The 27,786-nt window shown below is 44.3% G+C and overlaps 1 protein-coding gene across 3 annotated transcripts in view; it reads left to right on the top strand.

The window, feature by feature from the left end:
• The first annotated feature begins 1,839 nt into the window (after window positions 1–1,839).
• slc39a6 (solute carrier family 39 member 6) overlaps window positions 1,840–27,786 on the top strand; it is a 30,035-nt gene continuing 4,088 nt past the window's right edge. The window contains exons 1-11 of one of the 3 annotated variants that reach the window (XM_084139732.1): window positions 1,840–1,879; window positions 13,949–14,165; window positions 14,700–15,369; window positions 15,654–15,810; window positions 17,577–17,711; window positions 18,017–18,186; window positions 18,505–18,696; window positions 21,983–22,067; window positions 22,610–23,011; window positions 24,310–24,390; window positions 24,940–25,130. In XM_084139732.1, the coding sequence (XP_083995858.1) occupies window positions 13,954–14,165; window positions 14,700–15,369; window positions 15,654–15,810; window positions 17,577–17,711; window positions 18,017–18,186; window positions 18,505–18,696; window positions 21,983–22,067; window positions 22,610–23,011; window positions 24,310–24,390; window positions 24,940–25,130 (2,295 nt within the window). In that variant the 5' untranslated portion in view covers window positions 1,840–1,879; window positions 13,949–13,953. Of the gene's footprint in view, window positions 1,880–6,517; window positions 6,640–11,049; window positions 11,127–13,948; window positions 14,166–14,699; window positions 15,370–15,653; window positions 15,811–17,576; window positions 17,712–18,016; window positions 18,187–18,504; window positions 18,697–21,982; window positions 22,068–22,609; window positions 23,012–24,309; window positions 24,391–24,939; window positions 25,131–27,786 lie in introns of those variants that run through there. The other 2 variants (XM_084139733.1, XM_084139731.1) reach the window with 2 other exon arrangements.

Below are 27,786 nucleotides of genomic sequence, written 5' to 3'. Positions count from 1 at the left end.
CTGCTTGCCGACTAAAGGGTGAGCATTGCTGTCCTGCAGCAAGGAGAGGGAAGTAGCTAGATAGTGTAGCCGACCCCAATATCAAACCAGGGTGACAGCTAAAGCACATTTCTTGTTGTGATTTTCACAGAAAATGTACAACTATGGCATTAACATCAATAAACAATATTTTAAACAATTACTCCAATAAAATCTGAATGATTCTGAACACTCTCCCAGTCTCAAGTCCCATCTTTGGCAGACAAATTTCAAATTCTCTTTGAAGTTTCTTGCCACAAGCATAAACTAGCTAGTTGGGGAGGGCTCATTAGGATGACTAACTGACTGAACCGAATCCGTTCTTCCCTCTCCCCTATTTGACCTAGATTGTTTGTGTGTATGTATTGATTTGTAGGCTAGGTTTGCCTTTTTAAGAAATGTATGTAGTTCTGTCCTTGAGCTGTTCTTGTCTATTAATGTTCTGTATTATGTTTCATGTTTTGTGTGGACCCCAGGAAGAGTATCTGCTGCTTTTGCAACAGCTAATGGGGATCCAATAAAATACCAAACTCTTGCTGTGTGACATACATCATACATTTTGAGAAGGGTGCAACTGTGGCCCGCAATTCGGGGCGTTCCTGCATATGGGCGTCCCTGCATTGGCAGGAACCTCTCGTTATACCTCTATTCGTCCAATTTTTAAATTAGGACAGGCATGAGGCGGGGGCACTCCAGTACAGTAGGTGGCGTTAATGCATAATAACGTTGGATGCCAGCTGCCGATAAACCCCACAGAAGACGGGCGGAGGCGAAAACGGTAGCTAGCTAGCTGTACACCGGTAGACACTGTCCTTCGCCACCGCCTGTCAGGCACTGTTTTCCCGCAGTTCTGTTAACGACGGCGAGGGCAGGCAGGAGCGAATGACACTGGGTGCTAGCTTAGCCAACTAGTCCTAAGGAGGACACCGGTACAGAGCAGGCTGGAGCGACACTGTGTGCTAACTAGCAAGCACTCCGTGTCGCTAACTATCAAGCTAGGTAGTACTCTGTGTTGCCCCAGCCTCCCGCCTGCTGTGCTAGCGGGAGGCGGGAACGACCGGTAGGCAGTGTCCTTCGCCCCCGCTTGTCGGGCACGTCTTTCTCCGGTACACAGGAGGCGACACCGGGTGCTAGCTAGCCAACAAGCAAGATGCAGGAATGCCCACATGCAGGAACGCCCAGAATTGCGGGCTGCAGTTGCACACAGGTTCATGTCCTAACGGTCCAAGAGCAGAAACTACAGATCACATCCTCCTTCACTGTCAAATTTATGAACATCAAAGGCAAACGCTCAGAAGAATGATCACATCCCTGGGAATAAGCTTCACCCTCTCCAATCTACTCAAAACCCGCCCAGAACACACTGTAATCCATTTAGCAATAATTTCCTTCCTCCAGTCATGTAGACGAGAGTGCAGAATCTAGAACACCTCCAGTCTCACCACACTCCAGCCCGGTAGGTGGCGGTAATGCACCTAATACTGGTATGCACACCGCCATGAAGGAGAAGAAGGGAAAGCAGAAGTTGCATCCTATTGCACGGAGGCAGTAGGTGGCAGTCCCATATTTGATGGCAATGCCTATCATCAAACTGAGAAGGGCAGGAGCGATGTGACCCTGAGCTCGGGGAGAAGCTGAAAGATGTGGCTAGCGATCAATCGTTGATAAACAAACAAACAAACTTTACTAATTGTGGCGGCGGTTCAGCACAGCTGTTTGAAGGGGAGCGAGAGGTCTATGGAGGCAGACAGGAGGCAGAAAATGAAGTTTGAGGAGAGCAACATAGTTTCCAACGCTAGTGGCAGTTCGGAGGTAGAAAGTTCCGAGGAAGGGCAAGATAAGACGCGAGGGGAGCATGGAGGTGAGGAGGAGCATAAAGTGATTCTGAAGTTTAGGGAGGAAGGGGGAGTTGGGGCGGTGAGTCCAATAAGGTTGACAGCTGTGGTAAAAGAGTTGATTGGGGAAGTTGTCAATGCAAAAGTGTTAAGAGATGTGAGATTGTTGGTGTTCTGTAAGGACATGGCGCAGAGGGAAAAAGCTCTCGGAGTGAAGCAAATAGGGAAGTGTAAGGTGGTGTCGAGCAGCTGGATTGATCAAGCAGGGAAGCAGTGGATTAAAGGGGTGATAACAGGAGTGCCTGTGAGTGTTAGCACTAAAGAGGTAAGGGACAATTTGAGAGGAGGTGGAGTTAGGGTAGATAGCCCGTCCATTATTTTACACTTCAAGGACCGGGTACTGCCAAATAAAGTAACCATAGGATATATTAGTTATTATGTGAGGGCTTACGTACCGAAACCATTAAGATGTTATAACTGCCAGAGGTTTGGGCATGTGGCAACAGCCTGTAAAGAGAAAAAGAGGTGTGCCAGGTGTGGAGGAGAGCATGAGTATGGGAAGTGTGGAGATGATGTACAACCAAAGTGCTGCAGCTGTGGGGGTGCTCATAGTGTGGCATATAGTGGGTGTGAGGCTATGAAGCAGGCAATGGAGGTGCAACAAGTGAGAGGGGAGAGAAGGCAGTGAGGGTGGTCCAGGTCCAGGGAGATACAGGTTCAAGGGAGAGATGGGTAGGAGCATCTAGACCGGGGATTATAGGGCAGGTGGCCGGCGATATGGTATACATAGATAAGAGAAAGCTGGTGACGTTCATAGCAGGAGCTATCAATAGCACTGCTAAAGTAGAGTCTAAAACAGAGAGGATTCAGCTAATAGTGAAAGCTGCTGGGAGACATCTGAGTATGACAGGGTTGACATGGGAAGAGGTTCAAGATCACCTCAATAAGCCGAGGGTGGAGTCATGTATTACTGGATGGATGGAAATTGCCAAGTGATGGAACATCTGATAGAAATGAAAGATCTGGTGTGCCTGAATGATGGCCGAGGGACCAGGATTGATGTAGCCACAGGGAAAGAGTCTGACTTGGACCTCACTCTGGTATCTAGTGCGATGGCAGGAATCTGTGAGTGGGAGTAGGGAGTGATCATTACCCCATAGTATGTACAGTAGGCCGGAGGGAGGAGGAGGTGTTAGTGGATGGAGTAGGCAGGTGGGTGTTTGGAAGGGCAAAGTGGGATCAGTTTCAGGAGCTGAGAGAGCAGGTGATGGCTCGGGTGGATATGAGAGGGGATGTGGATAGTATGAATAACTGGGTGAGAACAGCGTTAGTGGGGGCAGCTACTGAGGCAATACCTAAGAGTTCAGGGAGGAGGAGGAGGAGGAAAGCAGTCCCATTGTGGACGGAGGAGTGTGGGGCAATGGTGAGGAGTAGGAACAGGGCATTTAGAGTACTGAAAAGGACGCATAACTTCCAACATCTGATTCAGTATAAGCAGGCCCTGGTGAGAACTATCCGTCAGGCAAAGAGGTCATGTTGGTGTCGGTTCTGTGACACCACTGGAAGGGCGACACCTGTGGGAGAAGTGTGGGGGATGATTAAGAGGATGAGTGGGGTCAGATGGGAGTGGGATTATTCAGTGTTGACGAGTGAAAAGGATGTGGCAGTAACAGATGAGATGATGGCCAAAGTGTTTGTCCAAGTGCATAGCTCGGCAAATTTGTCAGAGGGGGAGAGAGAGAATGAGAGAGGAGCATCCTGGAGTGCTGGATAGGAGGGAGGATGTAAATTATTCATTGAATGCACCATTTACCATGGCAGAGATGAAAAGGGCAATAGGTAAGGCTGGGTTAACTTCACCTGGGAAAGATGAGGTGTGCTATGTTATGTTGGCCCATCTTAGTGATGAGACACTGGATAAGGTATTGGTGTTGTACAACAGAGTGTGGGAGGAGGGGAAACTACCAAGCAGTTGTGGTACCTATCCGGAAGCCAGGGAAGGACCCAACGAGGCCAACACGCTATCGGCCAATAGATTTAACATCACATGTATGTAAGATTATTGAACGAATGATTATGGAGAGGCTAACTTACTTCCTGGAGAGCAGGGGCTAGTATCGCCACATCAGAGTGGGTTCAGGAAGGGTAGGGGAACTATGGACCCAGTGCTCTGCTTAGAAGGCTCAGGTGAACAAGGATACTGTTGTAGCTGTCTTTTTTTGATGTGGAGAAGGCGTATGATATGATGTGGAATGAGGGGTTGTTAATCAAGCTTGATATTATGGGGGTAGGAGGAAGAACGTACAACTGGATAAAGGATTTCCTGTTTGGAAGGTCTATCCAGGTGAGGGTGGGGAAGTCTCTATCAGGCAGCTACCTGGTGGATAACGGTAAACCACAGGGAGCGTGATTAGTCCTCTGTTGTTCTCAATCATGATCAATGATGTTTACTCTCAGGTACAGCCGGATATTGGGAGGTCGTTATTTGCAGATGATGGGGCCTTATGGAAGAGGGGAAGAAATGTGCCATACATAGTCAGGAAGGTACAGGAAGCAATTGATGAGGTAGAGCGGTGGGCATTAATGTGAGGATTCAGGTTTTCTGTAGAGAAAACTCAGTGTTCTTTACCAGGAGGAAGGTGGGAGATGAGGTATGCTTGAGGTTATATGGGAGAAACTTGGAGAGGGTGGGGGCCTTCATGTTCCTTGGTGTATACTTTGACACTAGACTGACCTGGGCAGAAGTGTAAGAAGGTGCTAAATGTGATGCGCTGTCATTTAGCAGACGCTCTTATCCAGAGCGACTTACAAATTGGTGCATTCAATTTAGGATAGCCAGTGGGACAACCATCATTTTTTATTTTTAATGGGGGGGTGGGATTACTGTTATATTATTCCAGGTATTCCTTAAAGAGGTAGGGTTTCAAGTGTCTCAGGAAGGTGGTCAGTGACTCCGCTGTCCTGGCGTCGTGGGGGAGCTTGTTCCACCATTGGGGTGCCAGAGCAGCGAATAGCTTTGACTGGGCTGAGCGGGAACTGTGCTTCTGTAGAGGTAGGGGGGCTAGCAGGCCAGAGGTGGATGAACGTAGTGCCCTCGTTTGGGTGTAGGGTCTGATCAGAGCCTGAAGGTAAGGAGGTGCCGTTCCCCTCACAGCTCCGTAGGCAAGCACCATGGTTTTGTAGTAGATGTGAGCTTCAACTGGAAGCCAGTGGAGTGTACGGAGGAGCGGGGTGACATGAGAGAACTTGGGAAGGTTGAACACCAGACGGGCTGCAGCGTTCTGGATAAGTTGTAGGGGTTTAATGGCACAGGCAGGGAGCCCAGCCAACAGCGAGTTGCAGTAATCCAGACGGGAGATGACAAGTGCCTGGATTAGGACCTGTGTCGCTTCCTGTGTAAGGTAGGGTCGTATTCTGCAAATGTTGTAGAGCATGAACCTGCAGGATCGGGTCACCGCTTTGATGTTAGCGGAGAACGACAGGGTGTTGTCCAGGGTCACGCCAAGGTTCTTTGCACTCTGGGAGGAGGACACAATGGAGTTGTCAACTGTGATGGCGAGATCATGGAGCGGGCAGTCCTTCCCCGGGAAGAAGAGCAGCTCCGTCTTGCCATGGTTCAGCTTGAGGTGGTGATCCAACATCCACATTGATATGTCTGCCAGACATGCAGAGATGCGATTCACCACCTGGTTATCAGGCAGTATAGCATATGGTTCGGCAGCCCGGACATCATTGGAAAGGCTAGATGTCATACAGGGGCAAGGACTCAGAATATGTAGTGGGGCATTTCGGTCTCCAGTGGCTGCACTACAGGTGGAGATGAGGGATATGCCATTGCAGATTAGGAGACAGCAGCTGGCAATGAATTATTGGGTCAACCTACAAGGACATGGGGTGTCTCATCCTGCACATGGGATTTTACAGGCATGTTGGGAACATGAGCGAAGACAGAACAATAGCTTTGGGTGGGTGGGTAATACCCAGGTGAAGGAAATGGGACTGTATGGAAGGGAGATTAGTCCAAAGGTAGCTATTCCTGTAAATCCACAATGGCTACTCCCGCCTCCAGTAATTGATCTAGAAGTGTTGGAGCGACTACAGAAAGATAGGGTGTTTATCCATCTGATTTGTCTAAGAGATGTCTGGATACTATGTATCAGGATTTTGTGGCCATTTACACAGATGGCTCAAAAAATCCAAGGACAGGAATGTGGGGTGGAAGTCAGGAAACTTATTACAGATCATCTGGCTGTATATACGAAGGAGCTGATGGCCATACTGTTGGCCTTGCAGTGGGTGGAGGAAGTCAAACAAGACAGAGTAGTTATTTGCTCTGATTCATGTGCAGTGTCAATGAGTCTCCAGTCCTTTAGCACACGTAGCAGACAAGACCTGCTTTATGAGGTGCTACAAACCCATGGCAGGATTAAACAGATGGGTACACAGATAAGATTTACTTAGTTTAAAGAGTGTATTGAGCAGAACGTCATTAGATACAGTCTCAAATATTTTGTTATCTTTTTTTAAGAGCAGGATTTAGTTTCTCCCTGTCTCTGGCCCACACTCCAGTACAATAGGTGGCGGTAATGCACCATAACGTTGGATGCCAACCGCCGATAAACCCCACCGAAAAATAAGAAACCCTATTGCACATTTTGGCCACCAGGCGTCTCCTTATAGCCTCTTTCCCGAGATAAATACTCTCGTCAGCACTATTCAGTACCACACGCTTCACTCGAACGAAGGGTTGGAAGAAAACGTATCCTACAAGCTCTACGGTTGTCAGGTAGGAGATACCTTGTGCTATGTTTAGCAAGATTTTAACACATGTATCAAGCGGCGGAGCATGCCGCCCGCCTTGCGTTTTTGTTTAGTTTCCGGTCTATGCTGCTTGACGTTTTCTGCACACGGCACCGTAGTTGTTGCTAGTGCAGAGTGCATAAATTCATCTCATGGCGCTCTCTTTTGATAGTAAACTCGGTGTATTTCGTCTCCGAGATGAATGTGGTCGTTACAAAAGACCATTTGATTGTTTTTCATTTGCTCACGATTGCCTATCATTTACACCCTGACTAGGCCGTGGCAAGGCCCGCGAGCAACCACCATATGATCTTCCTTCGAAATGCTGCATCTCTTGATAAACGATAAAGAAATATCTAGCTAATTCTGGGTACTTGCATGTTGGCTGTTGTGATAGGTGACTTGTCGTGGTCACGACTCATTGTCCCCCTCAAACTAGTAGTATGGATCTGTCGCGGTTCGTATGTACGTAGCTAGCTAATCTCAGACCCCACTGGCCCAATTTTGACCAAACGGGTGAATGATGCGTCTTGTCATGGTTGGTGCAATCCGATTTCTTTGTGACGTCCCTACCCTAAACCCCTACCTAAACTATATTAAATGTAAACCTGGATGGTATAGGGACGTATAGGGACGTACCAAGGATCCTGAATAGCAAGGACCATATTGTCATAGAGATCCAATAGTATGTGAATGTGGATCCGCAATTCGGGGCGTTCTTGCATGTTTTCATTCCTGCATCTGCAGGAACGCCCCCCATCCAGCATCCCATTGTTTATTACATGAACGTCTCCCCAAGCGGGGACGAAGGACATTGTCTACCGGTGTCCTAGCTTGCTAGTTATCGGTGTCGCTCCCGCCTGCTGTCCCAGCACACAGTGTCCTTCGCTAACACCTGCCAAACACTTGCCGTTAACAGAACTGCGGGAAAGCAATGCCCGACAGGCGGGGTAAAGGACACTGCCTACAGGTGTCCTAGCTAGCTATCCCGCCTGCTGTGTACCGGAGTCCTAGCTAGCTAGCACACGTTTTCCTTCGCTCCAGCCTGCCGAACACCTGACCTTGCTGTCGTTAACAGACCTGCAGGAAAGCGGTGGCCGACAGGCGGGGAGAAGGACAATGTCTATCGGTGTCCTAGCTAGCTACCATTTTCGCCTCCGCCCCTTCTTCTGTGGGGTTTATTGTTGGTTGGCATCCAACGTTATGTTCATTACCGCCACCTACTGTACTGGAGCGCCCCCGCCACTTGCCTGTGAACCGGAGTCCTAGCTTAAAAATTGACCAGTAGAAGTATAAAGGGGTTGCATAATTTCTGGGGGACAACATGTTTACTGTTGCCTTGTTTTCCTATTGTTTTGAAATGGCAATGCATAATTTAGCCAGCTAGCTAATGGCACAGATGAAATCATCATCTTTGTTAATGGCTTGTTGTAGCTAGCTAAGTCTGAACTAGCTCACCTGATTCACCTTGGGGTTGTCGACCATTCAAGGACATTCATAGACTTGTCCCGAAGCCACTCCTGCGTTGTCCTGTTGGAAGGTGAACCTTCACCCCAGTCTGAGGTCCTAACCTGCTCCAGAGCGCTCTTCATCAAGGATCTCTCTGTACTTTGCTCTGTTAATCTTTGCCTTGATCCTGACTAATCTCAGAGTCCCTGCAACTGAAAAGCATCCCCACAGCATGATGCTGCCACCACCATGCTTCACCGTAGGGATGGTGCCAGGTTTCATCCAGATGTGACGCTTGGCATTCAGGCCAAAGAGTTCAATCTTGGTTTCTTCAGACCAGAGAATCTTGTTTCTCATGGTCTGATAGTCTTTAGGTTTGCCTTTTGGCAAACTCCAAGCGGGCTGTCACGTGCCTTTTGCTGAGGAGTGGCTTCCATCTGGCCACTCTACCATAAAGGCCTGATTGGTGGAATGCTGCTGAGATGGTTGTCCTTCTGGAAGCTTCTCCCATCGGCTCAGAGGAACTCTAGAGCGCTGTCAGACTGACCATCGGGTTCTTGGTCACCTCCCTGACCAAGGCCCTTCTCCCCCGATTGTTCAGTTTAGCCGGGCGGCCAGCTCTAGGAAGAGTGTTGGTGGTTCCAAACTTCTTCCATTTAAGAATGATGGCAGCCACTGTGTTCTTGGGCACCTTCAATGCTGCAGAATTGTTTTTGTACCCTTCCCCAGATATGTGCCTCGACACAATCCTTTCTCGGAGCTCAACGGACAATTCCTTCTACCTCATGGCTTGGTTTTTGCTCTGACATGCACTGTCAACTGAGGGGACCTTTATATTGACAGGTGTGTGCCTTTCCAAATCATGTCCAATCAATTGAATTTACCACAGGTGGGCTCCAATCAAGTTGTAGAAAAATCTCAAGGATGATCAATGGAAACAGGATGCACCTGAGATCAATTTCAAGTCTCATAGCAAAGGGTCTGAATAATCAAATCTAATTGTATTGGCCACATGCGCCGAATACAACAGGTGCAGACATTACAGTGAAATGCTTACTTACAGCCCTTAACCAACAGTGCATTTATTTTTTTATAGAAAAGTAAAATAAAACAACAACAAAAGTGTTGAGGAAAAAAAGAGCAGAAGTAAAATAAAATAACAGTAGGGAGGCTATATATACAGGGGGGTATCGGTGCAGAGTCAATGTGCGGGGGCACCGGCTAGTTGAGGTAGTTGAAGGAATATGTACATGTGGGTAGAGTTAAAGTGACTATGCATAAATAATTAACAGAGTAGCAGCAGCGTAAAAAGGATGGGGTGGGGGGGCAGTGCAAATAGTCCGGGTAGCCATGATTAGCTGTTCAGGAGTCTTATTGCTTGGGGGTAGAAGCTGTTGAGAAGTCTTTTGGACCTAGACTTGGCACTCCGGTACCGCTTGCCGTGCGGTAGCAGAGAGAACAATCTATGACTAAGGTGGCTGCAGTCTTTGACAATTTTGAGGGCCTTCCTCTGACACCACCTGGTATAGATAAGGTATTTCTGTTTTATTTTTAATACATTGACAAACATTTCTAAAACCCAGTTTTCGCTTTGTCATAATGGGGTATTGTATGTAGATACTTTTTTATTTAATCAATTTTAGAATAAGGCAGTAACGTAACAAAAAGTCAAGGGGTCTGAATACTTTCCGAAGGCACTGTAATCTGTGTCCAGGAAACGGCCTCTGTGTGTGTGGTTTATTCCTTTCAATAAAGGTCTGGATTAGTTAGACCATTCCCGGTGAACAAGCAAACCATTAGGCAACTGCAGTTTTAATAGTTTCAATGTAATGGTCTCTAATGGTCTTGAATGGTAAAAGTCCCAAACACACAATGACCATGTTTACATTCTGGATAGTAGCTCATATATCCCGCTTAAGGTCTTATTCGGGATAGGATGTTTACATTAATCTTTGATATCCCGCTCACGAGTATCCCTGTAGCCATGAATAAATAGAATATTCCTAATTTAAAATTCATATGGGTTAAATTGAATAGTAACTGAAATATGGACACTGACTGTAGGCCTAGAACCTCTCACATGTAGCACAATATAATATTAACTCCTGCAGAATTATGCATTTCTTGCAGTAAAATCATACAACTAATGTTAATTTTGTCTCGAACAGGAGTGGAAAAATATAATTTATTTCAGCATCTCTTGAGAAAATGCCAACGCGCCTGTAATGTGTTATCTTTGACACTGTAATGCAAGCGGACAGGATTTTAACCACATTAAATATGTACAGATGACGAATTGAAGTCTTCATCATTTTCTCAGCTTTTCATCTACTTAAAACCGGTCAAACTGAGACCATTTTGCACAGGACCAATCTTTCCAGTGTTTTGGAGTTGCGTTTTCTCCCCGGTCCCTAAACGAAAACGACAACTTTACCGGTGTTATCTACACATAACAAAAATATAAACGCAACATGTAAAGTGTTGGTCCCATGTTTCATGAGCTGAAAATAAGATCCCAGAAATGTTCCATTCACACAAAAAGCTTATTTCTCTCAAATTTTGTGCACAGATGTTTACATCCCTGTTTGTGAGCATTTCTCCTTTCCCAAGATAATCCATTCACCTGACAGGTGTGGCATATCAAGAAGCTGATTAAACATCATGGTCATTACACAGGTGCACCTTGTGCTGGGGACAATAAAAGGCCACTCTAAAATGTGCGGTTTTCTCACACAACACAATGCCACAGATGTCTGAAGTTTTGAGGGAGCCTGCAATTGGCATGCTGATTGCAGGAATGTCCACCAGAGTTGTTGCCAGATAATTTAATGTTCATTTCTTCACCATAAGCCTCCTCAAATGTCGTTTTATAGAATTTGGCAGTACGTCCAACCGGCCTCACAACCACAGACCACATGTATGGCGTCCTGTGGGCGAGTGCCCTATGGTGACGGTCTGGTTATGGTATGGGCAGGCATAAGCTACGGACAACGAAATACCGTGACGAGATCCATTTCTTTTAAGGTATGACCAACAGATGCATATCTGTATTCCCAGTCATGTGAAATCCATAGATTAGGGCCTAATGAATTTATTTCAATTGACTGATTTCCTCATATGAACTGTAACTCAGTAAAGTCCTTGACATTCTTGCATGGTGCGTTTATTTTTGTACAGCATAGATGACTAATTCTGTCAATTTAAGGGTGTTTTCACATTTGGTCCCTTTCACCTAACTTTTTGTGCAGTGTGAACACGCCAAAGGAGCTCAGAACCCTCAAAAGAGCCCCCGAACCGAACAGAGACCATTCCCTTTTTAGGACGATGTGAATGCAAAGCTCCCCAGGTTCGCTTGTCATTATTCCCGCACCACGCACTAGACTACTGCAACACCGTTTCCCCTGCCATAAACCCTCACATTAGTGCCACAAAAGAGAGATGATGATGATGATGATGTGCTGGTTCATGGAAGAAAATGTATGCTGTTTTTGGATCTTGATTAGCGATTGTCAAGGACGCACAGAAATTCCCAAATGTGTGTAGTTTTTAGTTCAGATTGTTTGTAATATGTGATCTATAGGCTAAGAGAGCTTCACAAGCTGTTTATTGATTGTGGGGTTTGAATAGTGTGAGAAGACAAATATATTTGGTGAAAATCACAACATATGGTACGAAATCTATTCTAGCTCTTAAAGGGGCAGTAGCCTACCTTGGGTGTAATTTTTATTACAGCATTATTTATTTGGCATTTATTCTATTGCTATTTATTCTGTTACCAATCAAATGTACATGTTAATAGTATCTTCTGATTACAATTATGTCTCAGATTTTAACTAAATTAAATCTATTTGCTTCCTAAATGTAAGTAGTTATATCTAGCTGTCCGATAACACATTCTGATTGAATGCTTGTCCTGCACTTTGTAAAAAGCCAGAGTGCGTGTTGGGAAAAGATCTTGGTTCCTTTCTAAACATAGCGATGTGAATGCAAAGAGGATTCGGTCCACAAAATAGTTGAAGTGAATTGGCAAAAGAGTTGAATCCTCATTCAAAGGCAAGGGCAGTGTGAATATAAAGACAAGTATTGTGATTTTTTTTTTTTCCCTGGAGTTCTTTTTAAAGAGGACTATATGTGAAAACACCCTGAGACATTATTCTGGTGAGCACTGCTTTATTTATTATTCTGGGGCAACAAGTTATGACAGAAGAGAAGCTACATCTATCTATCTATAGTTGACAAACTAATGGCCTACCAAATGTCAGAAACTTGTCTAAATTATGGGTGAAAGGAGACACTAGGCTATACGGTCCACTATGGAGTATCAGCAAAATGAATTATGGTGGATCGAACTGCTGAAGCCTACTTTTTTGAAGGGATTTGTTTGACGATCAGATGAAAACATCATCACACAACACCCATGATATGCGAAACTGAGCCTGCCCAGACCGCGAAAAACAACAGTAAACGGGATAAGATGTTTACATGCCACAGTATCCCGTCTAATTTCAGCATATCCCAGGCATTTTATCCGGGTTTTTCATAACCGGGATACAAGCTTTGTGGGGTTATTGTAAACAGGATATGATGTTTATATGCGTCAACTCAAAAACAGAATACTTGAGTATTCCGAATAATAACGGGATATTGGTGCGCATGCAAACTTGGTCAGAGTATAGTGTGGGATATTCAACTCTTACCCTACGAGATCCAGAGCCTGCTGGTTTTCTGTGCTATCTGATAATTAATTGCACACACCTGGTGTCCCACGTCTAAATCAGTCCCTGATTAGAGGGGAACACTGGATTTTTCGTACATCTGCGCGGCACCTTCAGCATTCAGATGCTTGTAAAACGGCTTTCACAATGTCGAATCATAGGCTTTATTAGTTGTGTCAACCAATGTAATTTGCTGGATCATTTTTACCAAATGAGCTGTAGAAAATTGTTTTACTGGAGTGGTATAGCCTAACGGAGTGGACACAACACATCCAACTGCTGATTGGGTTTTCAATCCTATAGATTTGATTTAGATTGTTCAGGTTCACCATAAGAAATCGTTTTGGTAGTTTTGCTTTGAACAGTCCTTTTGTATTTGTCATTTTTGGGGTAATTTCATAAAGGACAGCAATCATCTTTGTGAACTGCTTATTGTTGCATTGGTCGGAGAGCTACATACATTTCCAAACGGTCGAAACCATTTGCTTTTGAGATGGGGGGGGGTAAAATCCAAAGCTGCATTATATTAATTGGCTAAGTAAATGCCATGCTAATTTCTAAAGATAAATATTGTCAGTATTGGCTCAAAATATTTTTATCTGCAAAAATGACAAGTTAATCAGTGGGTGATGGGGATTTCAGATAAAAGTGGGGGGACAAAAAACATAAATTGCCCCCACCCCTAATCTGATAGTGGAGTGGTAAATGCTCAGTTTGCCCTATGGCTCAGCTCAGGTGCCTACACACACCATTGACATTGACACTCACGCATTCACTTAAACACACACACACACTACTGTGTGTTGACATTGATATGGTATGCACAAAGACTAAGATTTCTTGTGTGGGCTTTTGAATACAAAGTCTCAATAGTCTTCTGTATCATATCCTTTTCACACTACTAAGCCAAGCCGAACCGAACACTGCCAAATCAAGCTGTATTGAGATGGCCGGCAAGCCTGGTTATGCATCCACCATAGTTTCTCTATGAACCCTGCTGAAAAGGAAATATTTGAACCTGCATAGTTTGGATCAGCAGAACTACCGAAACTGCTTGCATTTGCAAAACTATTTTGAGCAATCAACTGACCTATGACCATGTTGTTCTATTTGATTCACTTTTCCATGTAGAGGGAATGGCAATGAGGAGGAACAGGAGGTGGCTAGCAGCAGCCCTGGCAATGCTGGGTCTTGCTATGTGTTGGCCCTGCTCTACTGGGGACACTGGTCCAGAGTGCACTCGTGTCACTGGGGAGACTGGTAAAAGTGGCAGTGAGTATCTGTCCACTATCGACACCCAGATGGCAGAACAGACCCAGCGGCAGCACCTGGAAGCTCTGTTTGACAGGTAAATCCTTAAGGTGGAACTCCAGTCTCCTTTTCACCTCATGTAAACACCTGATTTACTTAACAAAAGGCACATCTCAATAGGTGGTCCAGATAAGTTATGACAAGTTATGACATCAAATATACAATTTTCCCTTTTTTGGTTCTCTATTGCTCCTCTATTGTTCCTTTTTAAGCAAGGGGAAGGTCAATGACATTACGGATTTCCATCAGACCGACTCCTTGAATGCCCTACTCTTTGAAGTTTGCAGTTGTCTAAAAAAAACACTTTTGCTCAAAACATATTTTTCTAGTCTATATGCACACCTTGAGCATGTTCAATAGGGTATAACATTTACATTTATATTTTAGTCATTTAGCAGACGCTCTTATCCAGAGCGACTTACAGTTAGTGAGCACATACATTTTTTCCCCCAGCAAAAGGTTTGAAAGGCCCTTAATTTTTTATTCACATTCTGAATGTGTGAACCTGTGTACAAAGGTGATGAGAATCAGATGCATTACGCCTAAATAAAAATTATTTGAAAATGTACAGGTACGGGGAGAATGGCACCATTTCGCTGGCAGGCCTGAAGCGCCTATTGGAAAACGTGGGACTCGACCGAATACGGAAAGTCATGGTGCAACACCATGAACAACCCGACGAGGATGGAGCAGAGGGGTATCGGCGTGGACACCACAACCACCACCGTAACCACCAACACGAGGACGACCATAATGGCACACACCGTCAAAAGCACTCCCACCCCCCACCCATTGAGCCCAAGAAGGTTCCCCAGACCCCCAAGGTGCCCAAAGTAGAGGACCCCACCCCGGGGAAGAAAGTGGAGAATTTGGATGCCCACCATAACCTCTATGTGAAGAAAACCGCATCGCAGGAGATTAGCACCACCACTGCGTACACCACCAATGTCCTAGTGAAGTCCGAGGCAGTGCGCAGTCGGCGGGAAGCGGACTCTGACTTAGCCCACACTGCTAATCTGACCACTGTCAGACAGGACAGCAACTCTCTGGTCACTGAGAACCAAACCCAGCCAATCATGGTCAGGCAGGAGGGCTCGGATGACCAGCACTTAGATGACCATGACCACGATAATGACCATAATGATCACAACCATGATCATGAACACAGTCATGATGACCACAGCCATGGTCAGGACAGCCTCCACAACCAGAGTCAAGATCACATACAGGAGAAAGCAGAGGTATGATTTGGGCAGCAATGTGGCATTCGGGGTGTTTGACATACTAGTCCAACATTTGTCATTGTCCTATACAAATGTTTGTCCCATATTTAGGTGTCTAATGTACTCAATTTAGTCTTCCAGTTATTTAAATGTCCCATATTCATAACCTTTTTTCTGATTGGGTTCTCTCTCTCTCCTATCTTTGTCAAAACAAATCATCAAATGGTCATACTGTACTTATTTATTTGATCACACGCACGCAATTTTTGTTTCATAATCTGTATCATCGTTGTATATTTTAGTGTATGAATGCCTCCAGTATCCTGTCGTCCCATGGGATGGCCAAAGGGGCCCTGTCTCTCAGTGACTTCAGCTACCTCTGTCCTGCCCTTCTCAACCAGATCGACGCCAAGTCCTGCATACTGCACGGCAACCAACCACCCCAGCATGTTGACAAAGGTATGACTATGGCTCTTTTTGCAATTGTCTGAACAATCGGACCTCTCCTCACCTCTTCATTTCATTGCACTGATCTGAAAGAACTGACCAGGGCCCGGTTTCCCAAAAGCATCTTAAGGCTAAGTTCATTGTTAGAACCTTCATAGGAGCATCGTTAAATATCCAAGCTGTTTCCCATAACCATCGTTATTAATGTTGCACTTGAAAACGCTCGTAATCTAACGCGTGCCTCAGACCACTCATAGAACAGCTAAGTGCGTCGTTAGATATTTTTTTTGCCCTCCCGCGTCACTTAATACACAGAAGAGCTCCGCTAAACATAATCACATGGTTGATCCGTCTCTCTGTGACCGCCGATAATTTCAGAACAAAGTTGACTACAAATACGAAGTTGACAATGTCTTTGCAATTAATACAGACAAGCAACATATAAAAAGATGCTTCAAATGGAAACCGAGATTACTGCATTAAAATCTAAACAGTTAGGTGTTTAAAATAGAGTTCAATTTTGCTACATGTAGGCCACTGTCTGTAATTTCTCTCAATATATTTCATGATGTGTAGCCTAACGTGCGCAATGATGTGCCAAATCGGTGATTTAGTGAATTTCTATTGGGTAAGCATTAGAATAAGCCGCCTCTATATTTCCAGCCATAGGTTGTACTATCTCTCTAGGAGCTGATCCATCGTCAGTATTGTGAAATAATTCTAATGTTAAGGTAAGATTTGAATGGAGAAAGCTGATATGAGAGCAGAGCTCCCTTTTTTCTTTCGATCCTATCAGTATCGACACATGCTCCAACAATGCACTTAGTGACCGTTCTCTCTGTGTGATTTTTGGGAAATGCATGTTGCATCTTCGGCCGTTCCACCGCTATTGGGAAGACGGGCCCAGGTCAAAGCCAGCCTTACTATGAGCTTCCGCTGTATTGATTTCACTTGTCAGGTCTTTTCCAATCAGTGCTGTTGAAGGGGAGGAGATGAGCAGAGGATGGATTTTGAAACAATATCGACAGAGCCTGTATCTCCTCTCACAGAAAGTGTAGTCACCTTACACTGTCTAGTCAGCAAGTCGTACAAAAATGGGATCCACTTGCTAATCTAGTGGGAGTCTCTGATGGGTGCTTTGGAATATATAATATGATACATGTGCTCGCACAATGCAATAATTGTTTGAAGTGCCAATGTTTCGGTCGACCAACCTTTGTCAGAACAAAAGGGAAACTGTGCGAGCAAGCAGTGTGCTGGAACCTCTTCTTTTGAGCCTCTTGATTTCCAGTATCCTCGGTTTATTCAACTTGCAGACAACAATGAAATGTAATGTAATGTAATTATAGCTGCTTTGATTGAATTTCATGGCAAGTCAATTGGACACTCAAGTACCAATCAAGTGGTCGAGGTCTCTTGACTTTGACCTTGAGTTTCACGTGTGTTTTGGTACATTTCGATCGATATTAACTGCAAGGTTGATAATAGTGCATACTGTAATCCACACATGCTCCATTTTCTGGTCTGAAGAGTATGGTTCCTCATATGTCTCTTCTATTGGCTTGCTTTTAAAGGCACAATCTGTGACTTTAATATCCAGTCAAAGTGCTTCCCATGTACTTGTTTAATGAAGTCCGATTGTGCCTGGACAATAATGCCATTTTGAAGAAGATGTCACTCACTACAGCATAATGTAAAGACAATTATTAAAGCTATTAAGCATATTCATTTTAGTAATGCCTTATATGCATTGATCACGTTTATTTGATCCCTTCCAGTTCACAAGCATCATAATACCCATTTCCATGGTCATCACAACCATGACCATCACAACCATGACCATCACAACCATGATCACACTCAGGAGGATCACCAAGTGAATGAAAACAAGAAAGTATGCTCAATTCAAGCAGGTAAGAACCACTGTATTGTTTTGTACCAGGTTCATTTTCAGTATTATGTCCTCCCTTTTATTCTGCCTCCATTTATGTGGTAGATACGATAAATCTATTAGTTATCATGAAATGTTTTTCACTGTGCTAATTTAAATCCATTACACCAGTTTGTCTATTATACATTGGGGGACATTTTGCTTGAGCAAATAGCAGTGAGCTAAAATGTCAAAGTTTCACTTGCATCAATGAACCTTTTAATCCAAAACGGATCTGTTTGTATACATGTGCATGTGTTTGAACGTGTGTGTGTGTGTGTGTTCAAGCGTGGGCCGGCGGCTTTGTCTCCATCACCATCATCAGCCTGCTGTCCTTGGCGGGCGTGGTGCTCATCCCATTGATGAACCGCGTCTTCTTCAAGTTCCTGCTCAGTTTCCTGGTGGCGCTAGCCGTGGGCACGCTGAGCGGAGACGCCTTTCTGCACCTCATACCCCACGTGAGTCACACTAGATGACTGCTTTGGACCACTACTTATTAGGGAAGGACATGGGGGTTGTTTCTGAAAGCTAAACATGAAGTTTGGTCATTGTGACTGGCCAGTTAATCATGCTGAGCTGGACTTAAGTCAAGATCGCCATGATTGGGTGCATTAGTTTTAGCTTGCCTTCACTTTAGGACCAATTTGAATGGTCTGTACAAAAACTGCCCACCCGTTGCACTGGCGAGCGAAAACAAATGCACCTATTGGTTCTTATACGCCTTGCTTCACTCACACTCACTCGTAAATTCCCATCTCCTCCTCCTCCCCCACCAGTCTCAGGGGGGCCACCACCACCGTCAGCACTCTGTGAACAAGACGTCAGGGCACGGTCTCCACGGGGAGGAGGAAGAGGACCATAACCTGGACGGGGTGTGGAAGGGGCTGACGGCCCTGGGCGGAGTCTACTTCATGTTCCTCATCGAGCACTTCCTCACGCTGGGCAAAATGTACAAGGACAAACAGAAGGTCAGTGGGGGTGGGTGGGGTGGGGGGGGTCATCGAGGGTTGGCTTCTATTGTGTCTAATGTAGTTTTAGTCTTTGTGTTATATATTTGCTGAAATGTTTATTCATTTTTGATAATTCAGTATGGAAGCATAGGTGTGAATGCATTTGTAATGCAAAAATGAAAGATAAAAAAAATATATTGTATAGTTACAGGGTATTTCCCCTATATTCATTTAAACTCAATTTTTCACAATTCCTGACATTTAATCCTAGTAAAAATGCCCCGTCTTAGGTCAGTTAGGATCACTACTTTATTTAAGAATGTGAAATGTCAGAATAATAGTAGAGAGAATTCTTTATTTCAACTTCCATTTCTTTATCACATTCCCAGTGGGTCAGAAGTTTACATACACTCAATTAGTATTTGGTAGCATTGCCTTTAAATTGTTTAACTTGGGTCAAACGTTTCGGGTAGCCTTCCACAAGCTTCCCACAATAAGTTGGGTGAATTTTGGCCCATTCCTCCTGACAGAGATGGTGTAACTGAGTCAGGTTTGTAGGCCTCCTTGCTCGCACACGCTTTTTCAGTTCTGCCCACAAATGTTCTATAGGATTGAGGTCAGGGCTTTGTGATGGCCACTCCAATACCTTGACTTTGTTGTCCTTAAGCCATTTTGCCACAACTTTGGAAGTATGCTTGGGGTCATTGTCCATTTGGAAGCCCCATTTGCGACCAAGCAAACTTCCTGACTGATGTCTTGAGATGTTGCTTCAATATATCCACATAATTTTCCTTTCTCATGATGCCATCTATTTTGTGAAGTGCACCAGTCTCTCCTGCAGCAAAGCACCCCCACAGCATGATGCTGCCACCCCTGTGCTTCACGGTTGGGATGGTGTTCTTCGGCTTGCAAGCAACCCCCTTTTTCCTCCAAACATAACGATGGTCATTATGGCCAAACAGTTATATTTTTGTTTCATCAGACCAGAGGACATTTCTCCAAAAAGTACGATCTTTGTCCCCATGTGCAGTTGCAAACCGTAGTCTGGTTTTTTTATGGCGGTTTTGGAGCAGTGGCTTCTTCCTTGCTGAGCGGCCTTTCAGGTTATGTCGATATAGGACTCGTTTTACTGTGGATATAGCTACTTTTGTACCTGTTTCCTCCAGCATCTTCACAAGGTCCTTTGCTGTTGTTCTGGGATTAATTTGCGCTTTTCCCACCAAAGTACGTTAATCTCTAGGAGACAGAACGCGTCTCCTTCCTGAGCGGTATGACGGCTGCGTGGTCCCATGGGGTTTATACTTGCGTACTATTGTTTGTACAGATGAACGTGGTACCTTCAGGCATTTGGGAATTGCTCCCAAGGATGAACCAGACTTGTGGAGGTCTATAATATAATTTAATTTTTATTTTCCCATGATGTCAATGAAAGAGGCACTGCATTTGAAGGTAGGCCTTGAAATACATCCACAGGTACACCTCCAATTGACTCACATTATGTCAATTAGCCTATCAGAAGCATCTAAAGCCATGACATCATTTTCTGGAATTTTCCAAGCTGTTTAAAGGCACAGTCAGCTTAGTGTATGTAAACTTCTGACCCACTGGAATTGTGATACAGTGAATTATAAGTGAAAGAATCTGTCTGTAAACAATTGTTGGAATAATTACTTGTCATTCACAAAGTAGATGTCCTAACCAACTTGCCGAAACTATAGTTTGTTAACAAGAAATTTGTGGAGTGGTTGAAAAACAAGTTTTAATGACTCCAACCTAAGTTTATGTAAACTTCCGACTTCAACTGTGTGTGTGTGTGTATATATATATATATATATATATATATATATATATATATATATATATTATATAAGAGAGAGATATCTCTATCTCAATCAAACATTAGGAACACCTTCCTAATATTGAGTTGCACCCCCCATTTAGCCCTCAGGACAGCCTCAATTCGTCGGGCCGTGGACTCTACAAGGTGTCGGAAGCGTTCCACAGGGATGCTGGTCCATGTTAACTCCAATGCTTCCCACAGTTGTGTGAAGTTGTTTGGATGTCCTTTGGTTGTTGGACCATTCTTGATACACACTGGAAACTGTTGAGCGTGACAAACCCAGCAGCGTTGCAGTTCTTGACCCAAACCGGTGTGCCTGGCACCTACTACCATACCCCGTTCAAGGGCACTTAAATATTTTGTCTTGCCCATTCACCCTCTGAATGGCACACATACACAATCCATGTCTCAATTGTCTCAAGGCTTTCAAAATATTCTTGAACCTGTCTCCTCCCCTTCATCTACACGGATTGAAGTGGATTCAACAAGTGACATCAGTATGGGATCCTAGCTTTCACCTGGTCAGTGTCATGGAAAGGTGTTCTTAATGTGTTGTACACTCAGTGTGTGTGGGGGGGGGTGTGTGTATGTGTTTTAACTATAGGTGAAAGCTATGATCCCTTATTGATGTCTCTAATTAAATGCACTTCAATCAGTGTAGATGAAGGGGAGGAGACAGGTTAAAGAAGGATTTTTAAGCCTTTAGACAATTGAGACATGATTGTGTGTGTGCCATTCAGAGGGTGAATTGCTAAGACAAAAGATTTAAGTGCCTTTGAACGGGGTATCGTAGAGGCTGTTCTAAGGGCAAAAGGGGGGAGACAGTGCAACTCGATATTAGATAGGTGTTCTTAATGTTTTGTACGCTCTGTGTGTGTGTGTGTGTGTGTGTGGAATTGTTTAACTATACTTGTGGGGACCAGAAGTCCCCACGAGTAGTAAACAATTAGTTTAAAAAAATAACTGGGGACATTTTGTTAGTCTCCACAAGGTCAAATGCTATGTCTAGGAGGTTAAGGTTAGTTTTAGGGTTAGCAGCTAGGGTTAAGGTTAGGTTTTCGGGTTAGGGTTAGGTAAAATAGGATTTTGAATGGGACTGAATTGTGTATCCCCACAAGGTTAGTTATACAAGACTGTGTGTGTGCAGTATTTCTGCCGAGACGCACTTTTAAATAGATAGTCGATTCAATGACTGGAAGTCTACAGCTAGCATGTCGTTGTGCTTATGCTAGTAGCAATGCCCCCCACCCTTTCCACAACTGCTGAAAACAATCCTAGGGGAAATCCTGTTCCAGCTACATGCTTCCATCATTCAGCATCTTGTATTTGTATTTCTGCTTTTGATTTCATGCATGTTGTGATCTGCAGAATTGGTTTACGGATAGCAATGAGCATTTACATAAATGTGATGTTTATCTTTGTTCTTTCCACTCAAATATTAATCTCATATTAACCAAACAACAGGTGAAGAAATATGACCAGAATGATGACAAGGTGGATCCTGAGAAACTACAGGCGCTGGAGGAGAATGACCTAAAGCCAACTGAAGGTCAATCATTGAGGGTTGTGGAGACATTTAACAAACAATGTGACAACATTCACTCTGTCTCAGTGCGTCAAAACACAGATGCAGAGACCAACAGTTTGACTTCCTAGTTTTTATAATCTTAACATTTATTGACAATGCGTGCTACCAACTTTTACTTACTTTATTTTTATGACGTCTATTTGACAGGGATAATGTACGTTAATCAGCATTTCTGTAATGCATGTGCCAGATTTAGCTCAAAGGCTAATTTTCACCAGTAAGACATTGTGTCATTGCGTCAGAACCCAGACGAAAATACCGAAGGTTTAATATTTAAATGACCATGTGTTGTGGGTTAGCAATTACCTTCGGAGCACATTGATGCTAGTGTTTGTGTGAGTTTGAATCCGACCGATGCCATTTCTAACACACACTGTCCTCCTAACTTTGTTTCTCTCACTGTCTCTGTCCAATAAACATGAAAAATACAGAAAGGAGTGAATTCCCACTCTTTAAAAAAACAATTAACCCTGCCTTCTGTCGTGTCCAAATCCCCCCCAAAGACGTGAATACTAACGGCGGTGGCAACTTCGGCGACCACCACAGCGACGGGCTCCACCGGGGCAGCGAGGAAGAGGAGGTAATGCTGGCGCCCGCCACCTTGCCCGAGGGCTACGCATCCATGTCGGGCTCGGCGGCTGCCGCAATGGCCTACACAGCAGGGGACTGTGAGAACAAGTGCCACTCCCACTTCCACGACACGGTGGGCGAGGCGGACAACCTGCACCACCACCACCACGAATACCACCACATTCTGCACCACCACCACTCTCAGAACCACCATCCACACAGCCACTCGCACTCGTACTCGGAGCAACACTTCCAGCAGGCGGGCGTGGCCACGCTGGCCTGGATGGTTATCATGGGCGATGGTCTGCACAACTTCAGTGACGGTCTGGCCATTGGTGCGTTCAAGTTTGAACTTTCCCTCAATACAAGGGGAAAGCGTCTGTTTGATAATAGTGTGATAATGCTGTTTTAATGTTTTCTTTTCAGGCATTTGAGGATGAGAGAAATGAGTTTCAGCTATCATAGAACATTATTTCTTTAAATTTTAGTAAAGGGAAAAGGGGATACCTAGTCAGTTGCACAACTGAATGCATTCAACCTAAATGTCTTCCACATTTAACCCAATCCCTCTGAATCAGAGAGGTGCGGGGGGCTGCCTTAATCCACGTCCACATCATCGGCGCCCAGGGAGCAGTTGTTGAGGGTTAACTGCCTTGCTCAAGGGCAGAACGGCAGATTTTTCCACCTTGCCCGCTCGTGGATTCGAAGCAGCGACCTTTCGGTGACTGGCCAAACGCTCTTAACCCCTAGGCTACCTGCCACCCGTAGTAGTACTAGTCATGACTATACATGAGGATGTAGGAGAAATGAGTTTGAACCTACATTTACATTTTAGTCATTTAGCAGACGCTCTTATCCAGAGCGACTTACAGTTAGTGAGTGCATACATTTTTCATACTGGCCCCCCGTGGGAATCGAACCGTATTCTTAGGTTCGACATACTCTTAGGTTTGAACACCTTTTAACCATGGCTTAAGTGTTTGTTCAACAATGAGAAACGTCACTCCTTTTGTATCTGCTGTTTTGTCAAGATCTGATATGAACTGTATTACGTCTAGTTTATCACTGTTGAACAGCCATCACTAGCCGTCTACCAGGTGATGCACACACACACACAACACACACACCTCATACTCATAAAGACGCACGTAGACGCACACACTTGCATACACACTCACACAGCCAACGCTGCTGTCCCATGCAATAGAGACATTGAACCATTGGTCACTTCCTGTTTCACACTGTATTTAAATACTGTATCCCCCGACGTAGCTCATCATAGTATTTCTACCACTGTACATTGTATTTTAGTTACACTGTTTATACACACCGCATATTTATTTATACACTGGATTCTTGACATGGCTTACTCTATCTTGTGTAGATGCGTATAGATTGCATTTGATTACTGCTACAATAATTGCCCCGCCGTTCTTGATTTCTTGTCTTTTTTTTGTATATTTTAATTGTTAGGAGCTATTAACATAAGCATTTCGCTGCACCCGCCAAAACACCTGCTAAACTGTACGCGACCAATAAACGTTGATTTTGATTGATGTTATTAAACTCAATCTTTATGACCCATAATGAAGGGTTGTACAGTTATTTAATGTTTCTTTATGACTTATGACAGGGGCAGCGTTCACGGAAGGACTGTCCAGTGGCCTCAGTACGTCGGTAGCCGTGTTCTGCCATGAACTGCCGCACGAGCTGGGTAAGACGAAACAGCCTAACCAATACTTACAGCTATCACTTTAACCTGAGGTGGACACTTTTGATGTTGAATGAACACCCCCTCTTTTTTAACAGTAGCTGTCAAAACTGCTTTCAAAGGTGTGTTTTTCCCCAATTGCATCAAAATGACTGGGCTTATTCATGTTTCTCTCCCTGTGGCAGTAGGACTTGCAATTTGAAAGCGCCTTGAGGAATGTTTTTTTTCTCTCATCGAACGCAAAACAAAAGCTGACCAATATAAAAGTTTACAACTATTGGGATTGTCTGATTTTGCTCTTCGTAAAAGTAAATGTGGACAGCTTTAGCATCTTGAAAGTGCGCCTAGGCAGAAATATTTGTTCATGTTCCATGTTTTTGGGGTTTGGCAACAATTGAACGTTGGTGCAGTGCCACTGCTTAAGGAATATCGAAAAAGCACTGCCTAGGCCCTCCCCCAGTGCACTGCTCTCATTGAATTGCTGCATTTTTTTGTATCCAACTTTTCTCTGGTCCGTGTGTCCTAAAGCCATGCATCCTTCCTCCCCCATAGGTGACTTTGCTGTGCTGCTGAAGGCCGGCATGACAGTGCGGCAGGCCATTCTTTACAACGTGCTGTCTGCCATGATGGCATACCTGGGCATGATCACGGGCATCCTCATCGGGCACTACGCTGACAACATCTGCATGTGGATCTTCGCCCTCACCGCCGGGCTCTTCATGTATGTCGCCCTGGTGGACATGGTAAGTCCATGATTTTAACATTATTAACGTACATGTCTGTGTACTCGCAGGTTCTTGAAAGGACATTGTAATGAAGATGGTGTAGCCTTGTAAATGAAAGCATTATTGGCCATACTTTTTCAATGTTTTGCACAGGCCATGTTAATATTCAGTATGGGTGTAACGGTACACATATTCGTACCGAACCGTTCATACAGGGACCTCTGTACATACATTTAGTTTTTTATAAAAACATTAGGCCTACGCTGCGTTGTATGCCTCTTGAGTAAATCGGAGCTGAAAAAACATTTCTGGCTATTCCGTTAAAACAACTAGAGCCTATGCTCACGTTGTAATCAAAATTCTGATCTTAATTGGCGCGTTTAAAACGGTCCTTTTGTGAGGCGCAGCCGGGAACTAGTTACAGTGGTGGAAAAAGTACCTAACTGTCATATTTGAGTAAAAGTAAAGATACCTTAATAGAAAATGACTCAAGTGAAAGTCACCCAGTAAAATACTACTTGAGTAAAATTCTAAAAGTATTTGGTTTTATATATACTTAAGTATCAAAATGAATCATTTCAAATTCCTTAAATTAAGCAAACAAGACGGCACAGTTTTTATTTATTTACGGATAGCCAGGGGTACACTCCAACACTCAGACATCATTTACAAACGAAGCATTTATGTTTAGTGAGTCCGCCAGATCAGAGGCAGTAGGGATGACTAGGGATGTTATATTGATAAGTGCGTGAATTGGAAAATGTTCTGTCCTGCTAAGCTTTACAAATGTAACGAGTACTTTCTGAGTGTCAGGGAAAATGTATGGAGTAAAAAGTACATTATTTTCTTTAGGAATGTAGTGAAGTAAAAGTTGTCAAATATAAATAGTAAAGTACAGATACCCCCAAAAACTACTTAAGTAGTACTTTAAATGTATTTTTACTTAAGTACTTTACACCACTGACTAGTTATGTACGATGGGGTCGATAAACCTGGAAGATTCTCCACCCTCGTTGAAATCACCAGTTTGGGAACGATTTGGCTTCCCAGTAGATTACAACGGCGATGGACAGAGAGTATGTTGCCACTGCTCAACGAGAATAGCCTATTCAGCAGCCAACACCTCACGTTTCCACATTACTACCACCGGAGCAAAACGGAAAAGGGAGAAAAAAAAGAAACTTTGTCTCCCCTCTGCATTCAAGCAGCCCTTCGCAGCTGATTCTCACCGGGCCAAAGATATTACAAGAGCGATAGGTATGTTTATAACCGCGGATATGCGCCCATTCTTAGGTGGTTGAGAAGAATAGTGGGTTTCAGCACCTCGTGAAAGTTCTTGAGCAACGTAACAAACTTTGCCCTCTCGTACCCATTTCAGTGAACCGGTAGTACCCGCTATATACTGCATAAACAAGCTAAAGCCGACGACGTCAATGAATTGGCCAATGCACCCTGTGTTGAGCTTACTACAGATGGATGGACCTCCGGGGCTAGCGAGCTACTTGCAGTGCCTTTGGAAAGTTTTCAGACCCATTGACTTTTCCACATTTTGTTATGTTACAGCCTTATTCTAAAATTGATTTAAAATAATAATAATAATCTCAGCAATCTACACACAATACCCCGTAATGACAAAGCGAAAACAGTTTTTTAGAAAGTTTAGCAAATGTATAAAAAATTAAAAACATAAATACCTTATTTACATAAGTATTCAGACCCTTTGCTATGAAACTTGAAATTGAGCTCAGGTGCATCCTGTTTCCACTGATCATCCTTTAGATGTTTCTACAACTTGATTGGAGTCCACCTGTGGTAAATTCAATTGATTGGACATGGTTTAGAAAGGCACACACCTGTCTATATAAGGTCCCACAGTTGACAGTGCATGTCAGAACAAGAACCAAGCTATGAGGTCAAAGGAATTGTCCATAGACCTCAGAGACAGGATTATGTCGAGGCACAGATCTGGGGAAGGGTCCAAAACATTTATGCAGTATTGAAGGTCCCCAAGAACACAGTGGCCTCCATCATTCTTAAATGGAAGAAGTTTGGAACCATCAAGACTCTTCCTATAGATGGCTGCCTGGCCAAACTGAGCAATCGGGGGAGAAGGGCCTTGGTCAGGGAGGTGACCAAAAACCAGATGGTCACTCTGGCAGAGCTCCAGAGTTCCTCTGTGGAGATGGGAGAACCTTCCAGAAGGACAGTCATCTCTGCAGCACTCTACCAATCAGGCCTTTATGGTAGAGTGGCCAGATGGAAGCCACTCCTCAGTAAAAGGCACATGACCGCTCACTGGGAGTTTGCCAAAAGGCACCTAAAGACTCTCAGACCATGAGAAGCAAGATTCTCTGGTCTGATGAAACCAAGATTGAACTCTTTGGCCTGAATGCCAAGCGTCCCATCTGGAGGAAACCTGGCACCATCCCTACGGTGAAGCATGGTGGTAGCATCATGCTGTGGGGATGTTTTTCAGCGGCAGGGCCTGGGAGACTAGTCAGGATCGAGGGAAAGCTGAACGGAGCAAAGTACAGAGAGATCCTTGATGAAAACCTGCTCCAGAGTGCTCCGGACCTCAGACTGGGATGAAGGTTCACCTTCCAACAGGATAATGACCCTAAGCTCACAGCCAAGACAACGCAGGAGTGTCTTCGGGACAAGTCTCTGAATATCC

Source organism: Coregonus lavaretus (assembly GCF_964263955.1).
Source record: "Coregonus lavaretus genome assembly, chromosome: 23".
NCBI classification, from domain to species: domain Eukaryota; kingdom Metazoa; phylum Chordata; class Actinopteri; order Salmoniformes; family Salmonidae; genus Coregonus; species Coregonus lavaretus.
This window is presented reverse-complemented; position numbering and strand designations above follow the sequence as displayed.